General features: G+C 33.6%; 1 protein-coding gene across 1 annotated transcript; it reads left to right on the forward strand.

Annotated features, from left to right (window-relative positions):
• Positions 1 to 285: 285 nt before the first annotated feature.
• Positions 286 to 22205, forward strand: LOC149426376 (uncharacterized). The gene is made up of 5 exons (XM_089650975.1): positions 286 to 769; positions 1029 to 1150; positions 12344 to 12488; positions 13580 to 13700; positions 13794 to 22205. Exons 1-5 carry the CDS (start codon positions 553 to 555, stop codon positions 14761 to 14763), a joined length of 1575 nt encoding a protein of 524 aa, XP_089507101.1. The 5' UTR covers positions 286 to 552; the 3' UTR covers positions 14764 to 22205.
• The last annotated feature ends 434 nt before the right edge of the window (positions 22206 to 22639 follow it).

A 22639-nucleotide genomic window follows, 5' to 3' on the forward strand; every position in this document is an offset into this window, starting at 1 on the left:
AGTGGGTACTAGGTTTTGAGTTATATTTTTTTTAACAACACGCGAGGCTAGAAAATATTTTTACAAATTTTAACGAATTTTTAATGTAAAAAAGTGTTTATATTTTTCTACCACATTATTACACCAAAATGAACATAAAAATCATGTGTCACAAGGGATATTTTGCATAAGCAATTCATGAATCTTAATGACGTAAATAGCTATGGTTTTAGTTTTCCAAGCATCATTGTCTGTTTTATCAGCTGAGTTGTGAATGTATAAATATTGTTCAAAGATGGCATAATGTCAAAGTCAGTGAAAAATAACATCCGTCAGATTGTTCGTAGACCTATGTTATGAGAATTCGTATTGTTTTCATTTATCCGATAATAAAGTGTTAAGTGAAAGTTACTCTTCAAGCCGTATCTCCAATTATTATTCCTCATGTTTTGTGCACTTTCGTACGATGGGGGAAGAGGTTTTATGTGTAAATGAAGAAATTGATGTCGTGAACTTTTGCCCTATATTTCGTAAACAGTTTTATAAATTTAGCTAGAAAAGTTTATCTTCAATATGCCAGTGCAACAAATCATAGTTAAAAATTCTTCCGAAATAGAAAATTTTGAATGGAACATGGTGCCTTACTTGCAAGGTACTAGAAATGGGGGCTCTCGAGCTGGGTCCACCTCCAGCCAAACCTCCAACAGCAACTCCAGCGGGGACATTTGCCGCATTTGTCACTGCGAGAGCGATGCACAGAACCCATTGTTGGCACCATGCTATTGTTCTGGTAAGACCACTGGTGACACTTTTCTGTTACATGCATTGTTATATTATCGAAGCTGGAGAATTTGGTATCAACATTTTTCACCATACAATGTCAACAGACATTTTATTTACATTTGCTCTTCTCTGTAGCTGCCCATTTTACCCAGTTATACCTCAGACATTTCCTGTATTCCACAATGTAACCTTATATTTTATAACATACCATAATTGCCAATATTATAAAATATATTTTTAACATTGTTTATTTATTTGGTTTTCAGGAAGTTTGAAGTATGTTCACCAAAGCTGTCTACAGCAATGGTTGACAGCATCGGATACAAGGTCTTGCGAGCTCTGCAAATTTCATTTCATAATGCATACAAAAATCAAACCATTCAATGAGGTACATTATATTATATTATTTATTTTCTATGCAAATTATTTATATGCTGCGCCTTGAATAATAATGTGAATTGATGAAATCGAATTTTTCTTGGAATCTTTGCGCGGTGACTAAATTTACATGAATGAACAATACATTGGAATAATAATGTGTTGAACGTTTCTTATCAACTACCCACTGCTATATTTATATATTTAATTGTCATCCCAAATACAACAAGGAATCCCAGTGAAAAATATATTGGCTTTAATAAAATATATGTATTAACTAAGTGCACTATCAGACTGATGCCAGATGCCGGATTGTAACCACCCGGTTATTTTTATATATATTATGCTATGTTCCTGGTTTGATTTTCGCTGGCATTGTCCCATGCGGGTGCCGTTGTAGGTGTGCTACCCTACGTATATTGCCATACAAATTAGTGCTGACCTGAGAAAACTGGCTGAGAACCGGCTGCATTCAGCCGACTGACGACTTATCTGAGTAACCGATTCTGAATAAATATGTTTTGTTTTAAATAATTATACGTGTAATTAACAAATCATTCTTGACAAGTATTAAACAGCCAAAATATGTAAACATTCTGAACTTACCGGTACCGTTATACCCAAGTAGTAATACAAAGAGTCAAAGGTCTCCCTCAACCAGTCTCTCTCGATCCAGCCTACCATGCAGTAGGTGGGCAAACACATCCGCCACCAAGACCTAGACAAACCTCACTCCATGAACCCGGGCACCCCTGCTAAGTCACCAAACGTAGTGAACCACTTGGGGTGACCCATGGTAGGAGTGTTGGTTATCCAATAAATGGTTCCCGGGGCGGCGGTACCCATACCCGTCTTCCAAATTAGAATTATGATGTTGAATTCGGGTTGGAGAAAAATATATTCCATATTACTATTGTGATTTCCAAACGCAATAACCTGCTTGGTCAGATTTGAATATAATTATTAATCCTTCAGGGCAAAATACGTGAAATACATCTGAAGAGACTATGCATCTATAAAGCTATTGTTGTAAAGTCAACAACTGAACACCCATAATGGCAGTACGTATATATTAACTAAAAAATCCATGTTAAGGCGATGCACTACGTAGTAATGCAAAATCATGTGTTTTTGGTTTGAAAATTTGGACGCCTAGAAATGTTTCAGATGCTTTAAATAAATACCGCGAGTATAATACATCTTGACCTTTGAAATCATCAAGTATTTTTTACATAAGTCTTTTTATAAGCCCAGAAAAAAATAATTTATAAGGCCTATGAAAACTGCTATAAAGTTCAAAATTTCCAACTTACGAACTCATTTTCGGTTATAGTTTTATTGTATAATGTGGCAAATTAAGTTATTTATAAAATGATTGGAAAACATTTAAATATTTATGCATGTACATCCACAAAATAAAATAAAAGGCACTTTTTGGCCATGTTTTTTTCTTACCTAAATCAAAATAGCTGGATGGTGTTAAGCGGGAATTTAAGCCTTATCGCCATCTACGTAAGGAGTGTTATTGATGGCGGCTCGATTCAAAATATTACATGACGTAGTGCATCGCCTTAACATTTTTGCATTACTACGGGAATCGTATCCACAAACTCCCAACTCAGAATTGAATGTGTAGACCAGTACCCTACCGAGGTAGACCATGCATTAATGGTAACCGTTGTTTGTGAGGCTATTGCTTCTATTATTTTTTCTATTAGGGTTGGGACCTTTGATCTCCCCCAGCCTCCTTCCGGTGTGTCTTTCTTCCACCACCTTTATTTTCTCTCGCCATAAGAGCTCCCGTCTTTCCTCACACTGATATTTTTTTATGCATATTTCTATCCAATCAAACTGACAACTGTTTGTAGTGGCACGGAGATCCGATTGTCACATTATTTGTAATAAATCATATAACAAGCATACTGAATAACGTCCCTTTATATCCTTGTTACGTCACCATTTATGTTACCATTACACATCATCTAAAACCTGATTAAATTATTTGTTACTTCCAAAATAAATAACACTACAAAAAGTTAGTAATAAATTCTTCTGCTATTGCACAGGTTCTCAAAGTTATTGCCACCACCGCCCACTTTGAGATTTAAAAACAATCTACTGCCCCCCATATTTTTTAACTTACCGTTTTACATTACCAAAAACAGCAAATATAATTTTTAAACATGTTTTATTATATGGATAGAATAGACATAAACCCATATCCTATTTCTGAGATTTTTTTTATTATTATTTTAATTAATAAAAAAAGATACACGAATTACATTACACAATATAATACCATTTTAATTACATAATATAATATAAGTATTTGATGTACCCCCATAAATAAGCAAGGCTTGTGTGTATGGGGGGTGTTGTTATTTTGGTTTAAATTTGATATGTTTCAGTTCAAGTGTTCGGAATACTTTTTAAGGTGGCTTTTGAATTCGTTATATTTACATTCATGTTTCTAATTTTTTCTGGTAATGAATCAAAAAATTTAACTCCGAGATATTCATAGTTGAACTGTCCTATTGTTTTTTTACATTTAGGAGTAGGAAGTATTGGCGTTTGTCTAAGATTTCTGTTATTTTTAAAGGGTGCAACTTTATTTTGAATATTGTTTTTATAAATTTGTAATGTTGCATGGTAGAAGTATAATGCACTTAATTTTCTGACCTTAAATTGTTTGAATAAAAGTTCGGACGAATATGAAAAGGGGTTTTTTTAATATAGTTTTTATTATTAGTTTTTGTGATATGTAAATTGTTTGTGTTTGACTTTTCATATGTACCGCCCCAGCCTATAATGCCAAAATGCCCCATAGATCAAAGAATGTTTCAATGAGAGGAAATAAAACTCGTACTTAATCATATTTAAGTCGTCGCCTTGATTCTGGAGATTCACACCATTAAACAATTTATACAGGTCTGTCAAGTACGCAATATCATTCTTTGATGTGATGAGGTTGCCGCGCAATTCTGTATCTTTTTTTATAAGGAAGTAAAACAAACTACTATTATTTAGATTTGATTTGAAATTTTCACGGCCAAAAGTGTTATAGTGATTTATTTTTGGGGTATTATGCCATGTTGCGCTACCTTCTTCTTTAGCCAACGTATCGGACAGCATTACAGTGTCCACCATCAGGGCAGATGTGTAAAGATTGTGGCGAAGTGTGTGCTTATGTACGTAGATGTGATACCGTGTCACCAACTCTAATTCTCTAAGAACTGGTAAAACATTGTAATTTAAGATGGCTTTTTTGCGTTTAGTTTTGGTGTAGTCGTCATTTATCGGATACCAAGAACTATTGAGCTTAGCCCTGTCGTCTTTATTGATATATATGGGATTTTTATGATTATCAATTGCCTCCGTAATAAGGTGTGCTCTATGTGTTTTAGGTCTTCCCAGAATTTCAGGAACAAATCCAAATTATTATTTAATTCAGCTGGATTCGGTCGGATTATTATAGATAGAATTTGTCTGCCGTTGCCCCTCTAGATTTTCTTAACGCCCAAAAATTTTCTTTGAGCTTTCACAGCACAAGGGGGCGTCATTGCCCACTTTGAGAAATATTGTATCACTGTTCATTGTGATCTCAACACAGGGATTTCAACAATCCCAGTGTAACAGGTCTACTAAACTTATTCAGCCAGTCGAACGATGGCTCCCCATTTTGAGATCTCATCACTCTAGGCGTCCAGAGATGAAATCATCACCTTCATTTTTTATAACCTTCAAATATGGGATACGTGATGAAATATAGGCGGATTGATTAGCTTCAAACCACGGCAAGCAGTTTATGTTTCCAAATTAATATTCGCAGATATGATTTTTTGATTTAGCGTGGCCAAATCCAATACCGAATGCCCGGTAAACTCCATCGTTCAAAGCATTTATTTTGGTAAATACCACATCGCTGGAGTGGTTATGCAAATAATTACTAAGAATGCGACAAGGATCGAATTCTAAGCGATTATTATATATCTCTTGCAAAATAATACTGCGAGATCATTATTTTAACTTAATTTGAAATCAATAATGGAAAATGGGATGAAGAATTAGTTTTAGATTGTGCCTATCCTTTCTTCGATCTGTGATCAGGTTGATATTTTACAAGGTAGTGGTTTATTGTTTAGCCTCTATTTACTCCAAATGCGGATAACAAGTAATCAAGGTTCTTCCTTGTGTTTATTCAATGTATTTCATTTATTCGCTAAGTAGTTTTTTCTTCCTTCGATGGATGATGTTGCAATTTTTTTGTTTTCAATTTTGTTATGTGTATTCAATAAAACATGCTTTATGTCATTATGTTAGCTTTTAAAATTAAATTAAGTCACTGTTGAAAATCCACTAATACACTTCGCTAAAACATAATATTACATTTTTAGTAGTGCAGAAGAATATAGTTTAGGGTGCACTGTAAGTTTTGCACTTTTGCAAACTCAATAAAAAGAAAACTATAAGTAGTTTGAAAAAGAATGTTTATTTTAATAAAAGTATTTATTTTCTAAAAAATAATGTTTGCTAAATATCCACCATCGTTCCGCTGGCATTCATCGAATCTGGCACCAAGATTTTGAAAACTCTGACACAAAGCGCGCAGAACGTCTGATAATCTCTTTACTAATATTCATTTTTAATTGTGTTTGGTGGCTGGTTTATTCATGTTTACCCTTAAACTTTTTTTAATGGGGTTTACCGTTTTTTTTAATATTATCTTGACTTTCAAGATAACCTCATTAAAAAAAATTAGAGGATGTCAAGTCTGGGCTTCAGGAAGGCCATGGGATTTTGCCTCTTTGTGATATCAGTTTGTTAGGGAACACATCCTTCACCAGCGGTATAGTCACATTGTATGTATGGCAGGTTGCCCCATTTAAGTCCAGTTGTAAATCCCATTCCATTTTCGACAAAAGGCTGATCTTGGTATTGTCAAAGTAGTCAAACGCTATCGCACAAACAAGCTCGGATCTTCTCGTGTTAATTTGCTCCTCCTGCTCTATGGTCATCCTGTCTTATTTCCCATTTAATATTGAACTGTTCTTCTCCAACTTCTTGATCAACGATTTAATGAAATTAATACTGGGCACTGATTTAAATTTTTATTATCATTATGTTTGTAAATCTGTTTAACCCCTCAGGCCTCTGGCATATTTTGTCAGAAGGGCGGAGTATTTCCGCTTTGCAATAAAATCTGAATAAATGGAATATTTCTGAACATATTCGAAAACTAAAAACTGTTTTTAGTCAAACAAAAAAGTTTTTAAAATGGCTCACCTTACGTTTTCACATCTGAACACTGAACTAAAATTACTGATAATGAAAAAAAAACCCACACATTTTATTAGGAAAATATATTACGAACATTATTATCACCGTACTTTTTGTCATTTCATATAAAAATAATTAATGAAAAATTCACAAAGTTTCATAAATTTTCTCAAATTTTAATTCTTCTGTAGTCAACTTCTAAATTTGAATATAAGGCGTGGTGTTTTCTCTTTCTCACACCATTTGGATCATATTCCTCACCACAACAGTAAGGAAGATCCAAAAATTTCTATGAGAAATGACTGTTCCCAAAAGCGAACAAATCAGCTGAAGGATTTAACACAGAAAGCGCATATGATTTAAGATTTTCATGGCCAAAAGTATTTTTGTTATTTGTTATTGGGGTGTTATGCCAGAAAGCGCATTGTTACACCGTGAGGCCACCCATGGTGAAAAAAATTCCAAAACTGAGTTTTGGGGTGCAGCTGACCGTGTTCCTCTCCCTCGTCCGGTTCCCCCGGAAAACTTATGGAGCCTCCTATATTAAGACCCTACATAAAACAATTACTTTTGATGCGTTTATGAATATCATTACTCACGCCTAAGAATTTTCAGTACTTAAAAGAAGTAATAGTTGTATATATTTAATAAGCATGGTAGGTACTTATACATATAACTATTGGTACTATATTTTCTAATGTGGATATTTTTCTGCTGGATGCCAGTTACAACATGCCACAAACAAAATTAAATAGGCCACACATTGAAAATTCTATTCTAAATTCAGACTGCATTGCACATCTTTAAATAATACATAATGTTATCATGAAACATTGGGTAATAATAATACAGTAATAATACATAATATTATCACGAAACATCGGCTAATAATAATACAGTAATAATACATAATATTATCATGGAACATTGTGTAATAATAATACAGTAATAATACATAATATTATCATGAAACATCGGGTAATAATAATACATAATATTATCATGAAACATCGGCTAATAATAATACAGAATATTATCATGAAACATCGGGTAATAATAATTCAGTAAAAATAAATAATGTAATGGAACATCCGGTAATCCCTTTGAATACCTCTTTTTTTTCTTCAGCTTTTGTTATCTAATCTAAATTATGGATGAAAATTGAATCAACCTCGAATGATGACACATGCACTAAATATCAAATATGGATAGCAGACTGTCCTAAAACGGAAACCTTCCTAGTTGGACAGTCAAAAACTTCCTTCCATATAATGTAATGTATCTTTTCAAAATAAATAAATTTAAAAAATTTGGTTTTAGTTTTTGGAAATGAAATTAACCCACTGCATCGTAACATTACGTCCCTCTCAGTCAGTTGTACCGCCATGGCTTTTTGCTACCAGTAAAGCTACATATTTTACTTAGTTTATTGTATTGCTACCAGCCACCATCATGAATATCAAAATGCTTGTAATGGTTCGCAGATAGTGCAATGCATTGAAATACAAATTATATGCATTTGTAGGATATTCTAGTGGCGGTCTAATAAACAAAATATTCTTTCACTTTTGTTAACCTTTCCTTATCTGTGATGTGTATTTACTACACATTGCTTCTAATAACTTTAATAACTCTATAAATATAATATATTCTGGGTTCAGATTTTAGGTATTCCTCCGTTATACATTTATGCACTGAATTAAAAAAAATAATATATTACATAGTTTTCAAATTCAATTAAAAATCAGAGGTTTTTTTTAAATCGGGAACAAATACACCAATACAATCAACCGTGTGATACTAATACGCGAAGAGTGTGCGAGGAAATGACACGCTATTGATGTCCCGCTTTAATTCGCTATGCGGGAACATGAGACATCCACACGTCTGCAGTTGTAGTTTTTGATTTAGACCATCTATACTTACGACCGCACAGCTGCTGTGTTTGTGCCAGCCGCCAACCGCTAGCCAGTTGGCCGCGAACCGTCATTAGATGTGGACCCTTCGCAAGTTTCTTTAGCATCTGCCGATGGTTTTTTCATGTTTTCAGCTATTAAATTACAATTATTATCACTTTTGATATAAAATATAATAAACATAATCGAATAGCTATGAATATTCATATTTTTCCGATATTAAATCGCTTATTTTGAGATGTGTATTGACTACACAGCACCGGAACGCGTGTATTTTTTTAGCACAGTAAGGGAAAGGTTAAAAACAAAAAATTGTAAGAGGTTGATAACCTTATACCCAATTTATATTATACAATACCTTTCTGATCTATCGGCCTACACTGCTAAAAGTCTTGCGGTGATTTAGCATAATATATAAAAAACAGGTACATAAGAAACATTGTGAAACAAAAAATCGACAAGAATAACATGTTGTCATCCAAATGAATACCTATGTGAAACATTGTTTTTAAAGATTTGCGTTTTTCTATACTGAAATATGACTCAAACCAAATCTCAACTCAAACCAAATAAAAACAATAATTTATTGCACAACTTCTGGTCGATTCAAATAGAATTGTATTTTAAAGTACCAATTTACCTCATTATTCAAGGTCCAGGTTTTTCCACAACAAATCAACTCAGTTAGTTTAGCAGGGTTAAATTTAAAATATGTTGCGATTATTTAATATTATGAATTATGCTGTCCCTCATGGCTTAGAAACCTCGGTGACTGGTAAGAGTGTGGTTCGGTTATTCAGTTATTCCAGGCTATATCTGTAGAGTGAAGATTGCCATGATGATAGTCAGCTTCCAATTTGAGAGCGCACCTTAAGAAGAAGAATTACGAATTAGCCATCTTCACTGTACCAACATAGTTATTGCTTTTGAGTCTCAGAAGAGAGAGAAGAAAACTGTTGAAAGTTGGTGAGGCTGTGCGCCCGAAGTAAGGTAAATTTTATCTTACATTGGGTGAAACATATTATTCAAATGTCAAAATTCTTTTATCGGCGTGTATTGGGTCTAGGAAGCGTTATGTCACTTATTTATCCCTTTACAACCGGATTCAAACGAGCGCGAGTTAGTCGTTAAAATTTTTTTAATGAAAATTGAATCTGTTTTTGGGAGCGGACCCGGTGTCGATCGATCGTGCGGGAACTGCTCTAGCCGTGTAAAGTTAGATGAACGTGTTTGAACTAGTCAGTAGCTCGAGAAATACGCACGAAGATGGCCGTGTTTTTTGACCCAGCAGTTGGCAAAGGTATGTAGATATTGTAGTATTTATTTGTTGATAAATTTGTAATATTGTGTATTATTTTAGAGCCTAAGATGTTAAGTAACAGTTTAAATGCACTTTTGTGTAGTTGTGTTTCGTTAACTAATAGTTATTATACTTTTAATCTCTAACAGCACGATCGTAACATTCCGGGTTATGGTCACATTTTTAAGTGATTTATCTACAAATATTTTATTTTAAGATGCTCATTTTTCAACCACATAATCTGTATTTTTGTTTATTTTAAGGAATCACCATAAATGAGTATAATGTTTTGGAGATTCTGGGTGATGGAGACGAGTCGGAAATTGAAGATCTGGGCAATGATGATGAAGGGTTTGAGGCAGAGTGTGTTGACCTGTTTACGGATCTACAGGAACCCATGGAAAATGACGATAATCCCCCTCCTCCTCCCACTATATCAAGATCGAAGAAGCCAAGGCAGAGAAGAGATTCGAGGAAGAAGTCGAGACGAAAGCGTACTTGGAAGCAAACACCATTCACAGATAAATCCCATGACTTCCCTGAGCTACCGAAGAACACTGTGCGCACTTCCATGGAATATTTTATGGACTATTTCGACGACAATTTTTTTGAAAACGCTAGTACATGTTCTAACTTGTACCACCTAAGAAAAACTGGCAGAGAACTAAACACAAACCCACCGGAGATGTCAAAAATGATTGGCATACATATCATTATGGGGTGTATACCTTATCCACAACTGCCAATGTACTGGCGTGCTAATATGAAACTTCTGATGATCTCTGAAGTGATGCGACGCGATCGTTTCCTGACTTTACGCAACGCTTTTCATGTGGTTGAGACTGATGCCGCTCCACCGGAAGAAGCCCAAAACCCGCTATGGAAAGTTCAACCGGTAATAACAAGGGTTCAAAACACATGTGCCAAGCTTGAAAGAGTTCCAGGTTATTATTCGATTGATGAGCAAATGATCCCGTTTACTGGACGATGTAAACTTCGCCAGGTGGTGAAGAACAAGCCTCGCCCTGTAGGATTAAAGAATTTTGTTCTCACGACAAGTGGTGGCCTCATGCTTGATTTTGCCATATATCAGGGAGCCAAGAGTACTTTTGGAGACACACCACTTGGCCTTGGTCCATCGGTAATTCTACACTTGGCTAAAAGTGTACCCCCCGGCAGTTGTCTTTACTTTGATAGCTATTTTACGACAGTTCCATTGATCAAACAACTACACGCACAGAAACTACACGGCACTGAGACTATTATGCTAAATAGATTAGCTGAAAGAGTCAACATTAAATTTAAAAATGACAGAGCCATGCTTCGAGGAGAAAGCCAGCAGTTTGTCAGTGCAGAAACTGTACTTGTTAAATGGAAAGATAATAAATCAGTTCTGATGGTATCAAATTGCACTGTTGCTGAAAATAAGACACCAGTCAAAAGATGGGACAAAAGTTCAAGGTCTTACACTGACATTTCAGCTCCAAAAATAGTGCAGAATTACAATATGCACATGGGAGGAGTGGACGTTCTGGACCAGCTAATGGAATACTATCGTACCTTCATTAAAACGAAAAAATGGACACTGAAAGTTCTAATCCATTTCGTAGCCTTGGCTCTGGTAAATGCTTGGAGACTCTATAAAAATGATTGCTTTACAAATGGAGTTCCCAGGAACAAGACGAAGACATTATTAGAATTTCGCCTGGATGTTGCCGACGGATTGGTAAATAAACCTGAAAAAAGAATAAGAAGTGTCGAAACAGATGAGGAAGGAGACGAATTGCCAAGTAATAGTAAATACAGGCCAGCAAATCCACCATCTGTAGCTAAGAGATATGATAGATATAATCATCTCCCAGTTTTTGACGAGATAAATGCTCCCAGAGTCTGCCGCCATGAAAATTGCAAAAGCCGTTCCAAAATACGCTGCGAAAAATGCAACGTGTATCTGTGTTTATCTCGAGGGAAGAATTGTTTTTATACTTACCACAAGAAAATATAATATTCAAAAATGTGTAAATTCATGAAAAAATATTAATAAATATTGTTTTTTAAATTTGAATTGTGTTTATTTAAGAGAAATTATACCGAAATAATGGTATGCGCACGATCGTGCGCATGTCAAATTACACCTGAACCGCACGATAGTGCGTGTACTTTTTCTAAGTATCTGGTTTCTGGAGATTTTTAAAATTATTTTTCCCTGACCTAAGGGTTCATAACTAAAAGCTTTATTGGTATGGTGCATTGCTATTCCAATTTTTTTTCCACCGGTTGCAAAGGGATATAATAATTCTTATGTTACCACAACCTGACAATATTATTTAGTTTCTTCTTTCTACCATCATTATAAGCAGATAATGTTACTTGAGAAATGATTGAGAATGTAGCTAGGCGGAAGGAATGAATATGCATGAACGCCTGTGTGGGAACCCAATGGTTTTGACTGCTCAGCCAACTAACCAATCTTGTGATGTAATATTTAAACTGAGTATTGTTCTTCTAATGTAATATTTGAACTGAGAATTGATATTGTGATGTAATATTTGAAATGATATTGATCGTCTGATGTAATATTGGAACTGAGTATCGAACTTCTGATGTAATATTTGAACTAAGTATTGATCTTCTGATAAATATTTGCACTGAGTATTGAACCTCAGATTTTATGTTTAGAGTGAGTATTGAACGTGCATGATCTTTGCAGTGGCGCAGGCTGGAGATGTCGGGTGTGGAGCGCCGCCGACTGTGCTGCGCCGTGCTGTTCCACTGCGTGGCCGCGCTCTGCGTCATGTGGTCCCTGTTTGTGCTCATCGACAGGGCGGCTGAGGAGATACAGAGGGGGCTCATCGGTAAATAAACACACACACACACACACATTTATTTCATTTTACTATAAAAAGGAACTGTAAATGCTAATATTTACCTTAGAAAGCATACTTGCAGTCCGTGGTGGCTCGTGTCTTTTGAGTGAGCAATGGGTCGTACAGACGACTCAATTAGGTTAAGCTGTTGTATGCGATATGGGGGCATGAATATCAAGTTGAATGGTTGTACCGCCAGGACATCCAACCACCATCCGACCACCCAACCTTTCAACCAAGTTGGATCATCTGTAGCATGGTTGAGCAGTTGAACCAATTTTGCCATCGTGCGTAGTTGTATGTGAATGAATAAAAATAAATAAATGTTGGGCAAGAGTTAATGAAAGGATATTTTTGACCGAAGGTTTGACCTTACATTACAAGGATTTAAGTTGCTTGTAGGATACTATGATCATATTCAATCACTATTTAATTCTTTTAGTAGTGTCGTATGAACAAACAATTCATCTTGTTTACCTAAAAACTAACTTAAAACATTAGAATTTCAAAAAAATTATTTATTTTTACTTCTAAAATCATGTAGATCCCACGAAGTTAGCGCACTTTACCCCGGACACCCTGTATATTAGGTTTCCCTTTCCTGCATATACATATTATTTACTAGCTGTACCCCGCCACGCATTGCTGTGGCTCAGTCTGTCTGTGCAGATAGAGAAACAACAGCGCATTTTGCTTTTACTTCCAACAGATGGCCTTGTTTTAAAAATAAAACATGTGTTTTCCTGTCACAGGTGACATTTATATAATAATATAATGCGTATACGAATGCAACATTGTGTCAACATTTCAAAGCAATCGAAGAACTTTCGGAGATTTAAGATTTTGAACAAACGAACATTTACATTTTTATTTATATAGATTTATACCCATAGGGCTTTTACATAAAACATTAATTCATTTACTTACATATGCATCGAGGGTACATGTTATCATTGTTATTATTTATTTTAACCTGAATGTTTCCTTGGCGAATGGATGAACCTTGTGTGAATGAACAGTGAACTGCTCCTGAAATGTAACTGTGATGCAGAAGTGTCAAATTATTTGAAACATTGCAGCATGGCCATTTTGGACAAAGTTGATGGTGGTGGCAGTTGGCTTCACTGGTGGTGCTGTCTTCATGTACATCCAGTGTCGCCAGTACTTCACACTCTGCAGTAGGTGGAGATGCCATAATAGGTAATTTATTGCAACAATATAAAATATGTAGTATTTGAATCAACAGCTAGTACATAGTGTTAAGATATTAATGTTTTTGTATTTGTTTTTCAGAATTCTTCTTATTCAAAATGCTCCAGAAAAAATACACGCCGCTCCTCCTTCGCCCGTCATCCAACATCTGTCCATCTCTACGGCCAACAACAGAGCGGGCCGGGATGGTAACGACGCCGAGCGGGGAAACCACGGTCAGGTGGTGGCCAACATCGAGAACAACCCGGGGAACAATGCTCCTGTCATCAGCTGCGCCATGAGACCAAACCTCAATGAACAGGCCAACATGGATGGCAAAAGCCTCCCCCACTCGGTCTGTGTGTTTCCTCCAGCCTCTAAAGCTTACTTGGAAGAAGAAGATGAAAGTGGTGGTTTCAACGATTACCGTCCCAATTCTTTCCGTCGCATTCTGACCACTGAAAATCGCGACTATTCTATTGTCCCATTCAACAGGGATACAAAACCGATGAAAATAAAAAGTGACGACTGTACCGATGTCAGACGATACTCGGACACGAGACTTCTGCAAACATTCGATTCCAAAGATGTTCTGGGTGTGAAGATGAAGAGTACGGCTCCGCAGTGTTTCCATCCCATTGACAGAAGATATTCGGGTTCTCATCAGTATGCTTGCAAGAACCTGGAGCTGACGAGCCACTCGGAAGAGTGCTTGAATGACACCTCTTGTAGCTATTCCCCTTATGAAAAGACAGTGTACCATATATCGGATAAGTTCGACCCGGCAGTGAGCTTATCCCCTCAGTACGAGGTCCAGCCGCAGGTGTCGGATATTGCCTTTGAAGTATCCGCCCACAACTACGACCCACTGGAGTTGAACATCCAGGAGATGCTGGAGCTGGATGGTAAGACTTCAGAAAACAGGAAAAGATCTGTTCTCTCCTTAACGAGAGAACAACCCGTCCCATGTCACAAAGCTAATAATTACGAAGCCAACAGGTTAGTTTTTAAATCCTTACCAAATCTCAGTGCAAGTAGTGAGAGTCTTCTGCCCCAAAAGTCCAATACGTGAGTTTTCCATTCCAAAGATATTATATTTGAGTGGTTTATATAACTTTATTTTAAGAATCTGGATGTACTTCATCCGTGTGTTGTACTACTTAGGCCAAAATATGCTAATAAATGTTGCCTCATTGGTAATATTATAAAATATTAACTATCTCAGAATATTGGTATGAACTTAATTAGTTGAACAACTACTTCAAAGCTCGTCATGGTGTGTTCTAAACCTGTGGTGTCCGGGAATTGTGCAATTTAAAGATTTACATAGAAAAGTCAGATTTAAGATCTTCAAATATTATTGTACATAGTTTTCTAACCCACAATATTATTTGCATTCTTTTTAAAAGATATAGAATAATGTAGGTGAGTTTTTTTCTTAGTTAGTGACTTATAATTTGCTCACTTGCGTGTTATAATTTGAAACAATTATTCTAAACGACGTTACGATTGGCAGAAAAGAAATAACTTCGTTCGGATATGATTTTAATGCTAACAATAATGATTGCGATTGTTGTGGATGATTTTTGGAACCAATATCGATAGACAAATAATTATTGCCTTAGTTCACTCATTCAAAATTTTCTAGATTATGGAAAAATCTTTCACGTTATTTATTCTTTTCTATAACCTCAACCTTTAATTAATACATAATTATACAAATTTCTCGTCTTTTCAAACAACATGTTACCATACTTATTTTTTCAACCAGAAATTCTAAATTCATATTAAATTTTTTGATCACATTACCAGATTAAAACTTTAGAAAGAAGTCGATATTTCAGCTGCTCGTGTGTACACCATGTTAACTGACATTTTTGCACAAATCGTTTTTTTTTGTGTAAACGGTGTTTTCTAATGTCTTCTTTCCTTGGAGATCACTCTCGCAGTGGTAGCACTGTTTTAACGGACGATTTGAGATATGTAATCTATGGTATCCAACATACTGTTTCAAGTAAAGAATGGTAAGTGATGCAAGATGGCGGATGGCCGACACATACCATGTTCTGTGTCATCACATTTAATGGATGAAGTGATTGCAAACATTGTAAATTCTGTGGATTCTTTTGACAGTGATGACTGTGTTGCTGATCCCACGTTTTCTGCTGAAAAAATTACACAAACTCTTCAAGTAGTGAAGATAATGACCACAATAAGATTTTGGTGCATTTCTGACCTGTTTCATGTAAAGCATGTTAAGTGTTTTCAATTAAAACATTTTACACACTACAACTTTGATTGACTTAGAGGGCTTTTAATGGTATCCACATGCACAGGCCATTGTTTACCTGAAAATGTTGTTATTTCATGGCATGTCATGTTATCCATCAATGACATCTTTTGTGATTTACGTGGATCTAGATGATTAATCTTGGATGAAAAATTAAAATCATTTTTGAATTAACATTAGTTTCATATTAAATATATGTACTTACCGTATATTTTGCACTGGTAATTTTTTCCCATTTTGCACTTATTAGATTTCTGACAAATGTTATATACCGTAAATTGGTTTGTGTGTTCATGTCAATGATGGTAACCAACATTTTTTCCCACTTTTCAAGTTTAATTATTTCTTTTCGAATCATACTACAGAAATGAACATAACTTTTTATTATGTCATATAATAAAAGTATAAACAAAAATATATATTTATTAAAAAAGACCCTTAATTTTTAACCACTTATAATACTTTTATGCATCTAAACATTGAAAATGTTATATCTATCAGTTAACATGGTCTACACCCGAGCAGCTCATTTCTACATTACGTTTTATACAGTACTTACACATTAATACTTATTATTAGCAACGTGTTTTGGTGTTGATTGATTATGTATAATCCGTTGATAACTGATAACTTAACAAGTATGTTTATTTAGTTTCTAATTTTATGTTTAATTTTTTGCAATGTGTTGGCACAATTTGAAAGGTCTATTATGTGAGTACAGGTGCCATGCTTTATGTATCTACACCAGAGGTTCCCAAAACTTTCAGATACTCGAATAAAATGTCTAAAATTAGCGAAGAGAAACTAACAACTCCTTTCGGAAAGACCTCAAATCATACCTGTCCTTTACATAATCCTGAATTTTCCCCTGTTCAAATATCTCAATGTCTATCAATTAAAAAATACATCTCTCTTCCAATTGATATAGGATATGCACATATGCAATGTCGAAAAGAATTTAATTTCAGCGGTGCCTAATGATTTTTCAATATTCAGAGAATAAGTACCATTTGTTTTTCGAAAATATAATATATACTCTAATGATATGCGCATATTTTCTTCATCAACATGTATGTAATTTAAAGATAGTGGTAACTTTTATGTTTATTGTTTTTCTAGAAGGACATAAAATTTCAAAGCAATTTTTTTTTATGGTTCTATGGGGATAATAGTAATTGTGGGGTAACTCAGCCATCCTGCATGATTACACTTAGTTTAAAAAGCCTCTCCCTCCACCTAGAAACCTGAAAATTGGGAACCTCTGATATACACTAAACAATCAGATTAATTTAACATTTGGTCTTAATTATTTGTAAACGTCTCATTGTATGTAATATTTTATTATGACTTGCTCATGGTTCCAATAATTTATAAATCTTAGTAATAATTAATAAATCTCTTGCTAAAGTTTTCCGATTCTGGTAAATGATAATAATGGCCATCTCCACCAATTACATACACTCACTGACCGCTCAGTTAAAATGTTGCCCAAACTCGACTAAGGTATCACTAACGCGACTGATTACAATATTTGCTCAGCGGTTGTCTTAAAGTTTAGCTATCAGTTTTAATTGGTGAGAGCTGTCATAAAGCTTCGATGAATTTGAATGACAAAATACTTGAAAGTGCTGCTAAGTTGCGTTTATCTTTTTTATGTTTATTTTGCTGAAAAGCCTATATGGCTTATACCTCAGCAAGAGAGATCCCAGTTAGGATATAGTTATATCTATTTGTTGCAAAAACAAAAAGATAATCAAACACTTAGTATTATTATTATCATGAATCTTAAATAGGGTAGAATCTTAACATATATTATTATCACCAGTAATTTTTAAAAAATTCTTGGATATTAATTAACCTTATTTACATGAATTTATTTGGGCTTATATAAGTTTCCTAGTAAGTGATGATAGTTCAATAACTCCTTCGACAGATTCTTTCATTAAGTTTCCATTCTTCGCTTAGTTCTTAATAAGCACAAATTATTGAAATAACACCTCATTTCAACCTAATTACTACAAGAAACAATTATTTACACCAGGAAAGATGGCAAAAGTTCCAAATTTCCCCTGTTTTGACTCCATATTTGATCTTGTTAGTATGATGTGATCTTTGCCGGAATATGCACAAATTATTTAAATAACCCAAACTAAGAACCTTATAACCTATTCTGTGCATGTTTTTCCATCTTCCCCGATGTAAATAGTTGTTTCTTGTACTAATTAGGTTGAAATAATGTCTTATTTGAATAATTTGGGCATACTTAGAAGCAAGCGGAGAATGGACAATTTACTATTTCTTTTCGGTCAGATATGGTTAGATTGTCAAAAAATTGAACAAAGAATTTAATGGACAAACTATGTTTTTTTTTCCGTTCATGTTTTGGAAATGATCAATCTTTTTTTAATCTCAATAATTTATTTGTACCCACATCAAATAATGTTACGAATTACATATTAAGAATCTCTTTCACCGAATTCATTTATCTCTTTGCAACGGATCTAACACACAATACTTAATCTTTGTTTAATGTTATTACCGGTCAGTGGTTGAGTGGGCATAGCGCTTGGGTCTCACCCGAGCGTCGCGTGTTCGATTCCTCGGCTGGCTAAGTCCTCCATCACAACACAAGCAACATTTTCGGCTTTCTGTGGTGGTAGTAGGAGATTTTCAAACATTGTTGGGTTATTCGTAACCTGGGAATGTTTGTCTTTCTTTTAAAAAAAAAAAAAAATATTTCCAAATGGTTGTTTTTTGTACAGGGGAGGTGGCCATCCAGGCGAGGTTTGTATTTAACCACAAGTTGTCACCGTTTGTCCGGCTCCCCTGTGTGTGTGTTAAGAATAATTAGTTTACTGAGTGTAGTGTTGTTTTATTTGTCTAGTCTTAATCCCCGTTCACTGAATTGTACTTATTTTATCACAGTTAATTTACAAAAAACACAATTTGTTTTATTATCGACTTATCGTAGGAAGTTTATCACTTTTTAAATAGATGTTGAAATATTTTCCAATGATTCCCGCTAAGAATGTCTTGAATGTAAGCTGTTGTTCGTTAATACGAGGAAGGTTTTATCCTCTACAGTTCATTGTATTAAATATTGAGGCACAAATCTAATGATTTACGTGGCCCCGGAAACAGATAAAACAGGCCTATTCTATAATTTTTCCAAACTGTATATAATATAATGTGACAAAAACACTGAATCTTATTTGATAAATTCCACGAGCGTGAATGCTTTCTGAAATTATGTCTATTTTATATTACATTAAAAGAGGAGAGTATGAATTCAATATTGACGGCTGTTGTTCCCAATCAAACTGTTGTGCCGAAATTTTGGCTCAACACTTATGAAATGCACAACTACGCTCTTTCCAACGCAACTCTCCGATCAACTTAGAGGAACTAATTAACAGGATTAACATATGGCTCAGTAAAAGGATTAGTTATAAAAAGTGTCAACAGAGTGAAAAACGACAGCGAAATGTCGAACATCATTCTGTTCAAGTACTGTTTTTCGTATTGCGTATTGCCAATTTTAATGATTGATCCATTGAAAAGTTGAGAACAATGGCCGTGAGTAAACTTTTAAACTTAGTATGTATATCCTTCATTAAGACTGTATATTGTATATTATTATGCTTAAAACATCTGATGAAATGAGTTGATATGCGTGCTTCCTTCTTACCATTACCATTGTATCGGTCTATATTTGAATCCCACGATCTTTGTGTTACATACAAAACTATGTAACCATATATTATGTTCTTTTTTCTTAGACTAGATTCCTGTCAGATTATTACAGTAACATTGTGTGAATTTTAATATGGCTAGTTTAAAGGTAAATCTCTGCAAGTGATTTCCCTAAGTTATACCTTCGAACAGATTACATTATATTAATATTATTCCATTGTTCACCAATAATAATTATTAATTCATATTTGGGAAAGGGCCATTTACTTAACTGGTGATTATTATTGTAATTATTGTTAAATGTAAAACTAGTTCAAATTTTCAAAAAGATAATGTCAGTACTAAGCTTAGCTAAAAAATTAAAGCAATATCAGTTGAATATTGTATTTTATATGTGTATCTTTAAAAAAAAATCATCTGATTGTCTGCAAATAATTTATCTACATTCGTAATTATTATTCAAGGTATAAATATGAATTTAATAATAATATACATAAATATATTGATGGGTAACCGGCTCCACCACTGCTGAACTTAATATTAGAAAAATGTACAAAAGATCAAAGTTATTTAATTTTGTGATATTACAATAATTTCATGGCCGATTTCCATTCAGTAGATTGTCTTTATAGGGTTTAAAATTATTGTTACAAATAATAAACATAATAAAATTTTCTCATCTTTTTAGATAATGAAAAATGTGGTGTTAGTAGAAAGTAAGGTTTATCATTTGTTTTCTCAGCTTAAATAATATGTGTTTGTATCTCATTGTTTATTGATTCGCCAAATGTGAATATTTGACTAGTTTAGTCACTTCATCTTGAGCAAAGGTATAAGTTATCATGTGATCTCACCTGTGAATCTTTTTATTTTTTACTAATTAACGTTTTTCTCAATTTAAAAACAATTCAAAATAATTACTTAATTTTTTTTTATAATGCTTTTTATGCTAGTGTTTTGCATGATTCCTAGAATATTTTGATAAAAAATTATGAAATATGTAAAATAATAAATATGGGATATCTTATGAATTAGGATTAAAATATAAAATAATAATAATGATCACTTTTGTTTTTCCATGAACAAAATTATTTTTATTTTGTCCTTGATGGAAATCATATGGTTTGTTTATTTTAAAATCACTGAAAAAAAAAATTTTTTTTAAGGAGATAGTAGATTTTGCCTTCTGAATATTGTCTCCTAATAAAGATGTTTTTGATATAAAAAGAAATCAGTTCTACTTCATGTTATATTTTTTTTATCACAATGTAGACATATTTGTAACTCCTATTTTTGGTCCCGTGTACATTCAGCGTGTACATGCACTGTACAATTATACAATGTGCATGTGGCACACATACCACTTTCTCCATATAGATGCCTCACTGCCTTATTTCTAGTTTCTGAACATTTAATATACTATCAAAAATTGTTTAATACATTTGAATTACCTACTTATGTTGAACATTATTATTTTATATTTTTGTCATTAATAACATTGTACAATTATTATTGATAAAACATAATAATTTAAGTTTTTTTTTCAACATATGAATATATCTGCATATTCTTCATATCCTAGATGTTATATTAATATAAAACCTAACCTTGGTTTCTTACAATTTCCTTTATTACTCCTTTCTGCAATTTCCATCCCGTGTAAATACTTTACTCATATAAATAATAAAACTAACTCCTCTGTGTTTAATTATGTATGGAATATATTCGGTATATCACCAACTTATCTTTATGAATTGGTCAGTAATGCGGTTTATTTATTTTTTCATTCATGAATAATGGTTTAACCGTGAATAAATCATATTTGTGTCTCAGTTAAGATTTATTTTCATTTTCCTCACAGGCTATTTTAATCCATAATTAGTTGGTGATGAAAGTTTTCAATGTTAAAACTTAAGTATATTATTTTTTTCAAACATCTTTACATATTAATATTTAATCATTATTATAATTTGATATATGCTCGTTGGGCTATTTCACGAGAATAACATCTTATGAAAGTACTGTATAGACACACAAATTAAGTAAAATATAATAATTCATGTTTTAAAGAATCAATCACAGACGAAAACTCATAAAATACATTGTGTGTAATGTATGTCACGGGATAGGGAGAAATCATAGTATTAATAAGTTATGTAACTTGAAAATTGATCTGAATATGGTTATTAATTTGTTACTTATTTTTCTGACGAGACAGAGACAAATACTGACTACTTACTTTCCTGTCTATTTTTCTCATGTTTATTCAATTCTATGGTTGTTTTTCTCATTTATTACCTACTTTAATACAATTCTTTAAAAAATATGTAAATGTTAACACATCATTAAAAATAATTTCATATCACTTATCATGTGGAAGGTTCATGAGAAATGTGTTAGGTAAAATTTTTCTAAATTGAAATTTATAATTATTGTTTCGCGTTCTATTGTTTATTTACTAGTCAGTTCTATTTGTATAAAATTGTAAATATTTGGATTAAAACTGCTGTATATTTCATTGAGTGCATTAAATCTACCATATATACTTATTGTCCTTTGGTATTGATTATTAATTTTTTGCATTGTTGAAAAATACTTTTTATTGATTTGTGACTTGTGAGGTGGTGTAAAATTTGCAAATAAAAATATATCGGTGACTTAAATATCTATTTTATTTTTGCTGAATATCTGTGAAGCTCATCTCGTCCGGCGACATTAAAGGCGTGTCTCGGATTGTATAAGTATACCCACCCAGCAATTACTATTGTCTATGATCTATGAGTTAAACTGTAAAACCAAGGAAAATAATTCAGAATTTTGTAGGTGCTATATGAATTTACCCAGAAATTTGATCAGTAGAGGCAGTTGCTTATTAAAATATTTTATTTCCTTGTTATTGTTTCTCTATTCCTCTGTACGGCATCGAAATCAGGACATTCAACGAAGCGTTGACATATATAAGAGA

This window comes from Hesperophylax consimilis, chromosome 1 (genome assembly GCF_061612785.1).
Source record: "Hesperophylax consimilis isolate HC1 chromosome 1, BYU_Hcon_1.0, whole genome shotgun sequence".
In the NCBI taxonomy this organism is placed as follows: Eukaryota; Metazoa; Arthropoda; class Insecta; order Trichoptera; family Limnephilidae; genus Hesperophylax; species Hesperophylax consimilis.

Coding starts and splice junctions, on each gene's coding strand:
- LOC149426376 (XM_089650975.1), top strand. CDS start 553: ATGCCAGTGCAACAAATCATAGTTAAAAATTCTTCCGAAATAGAAAAT. Junction 1,151..12,343: donor AAATCAAACCATTCAATGAG/GTACATTATATT, acceptor TGATCTTTGCAG/TGGCGCAGGCTGGAGATGTC. Junction 12,489..13,579: donor GATACAGAGGGGGCTCATCG/GTAAATAAACAC, acceptor GAAACATTGCAG/CATGGCCATTTTGGACAAAG.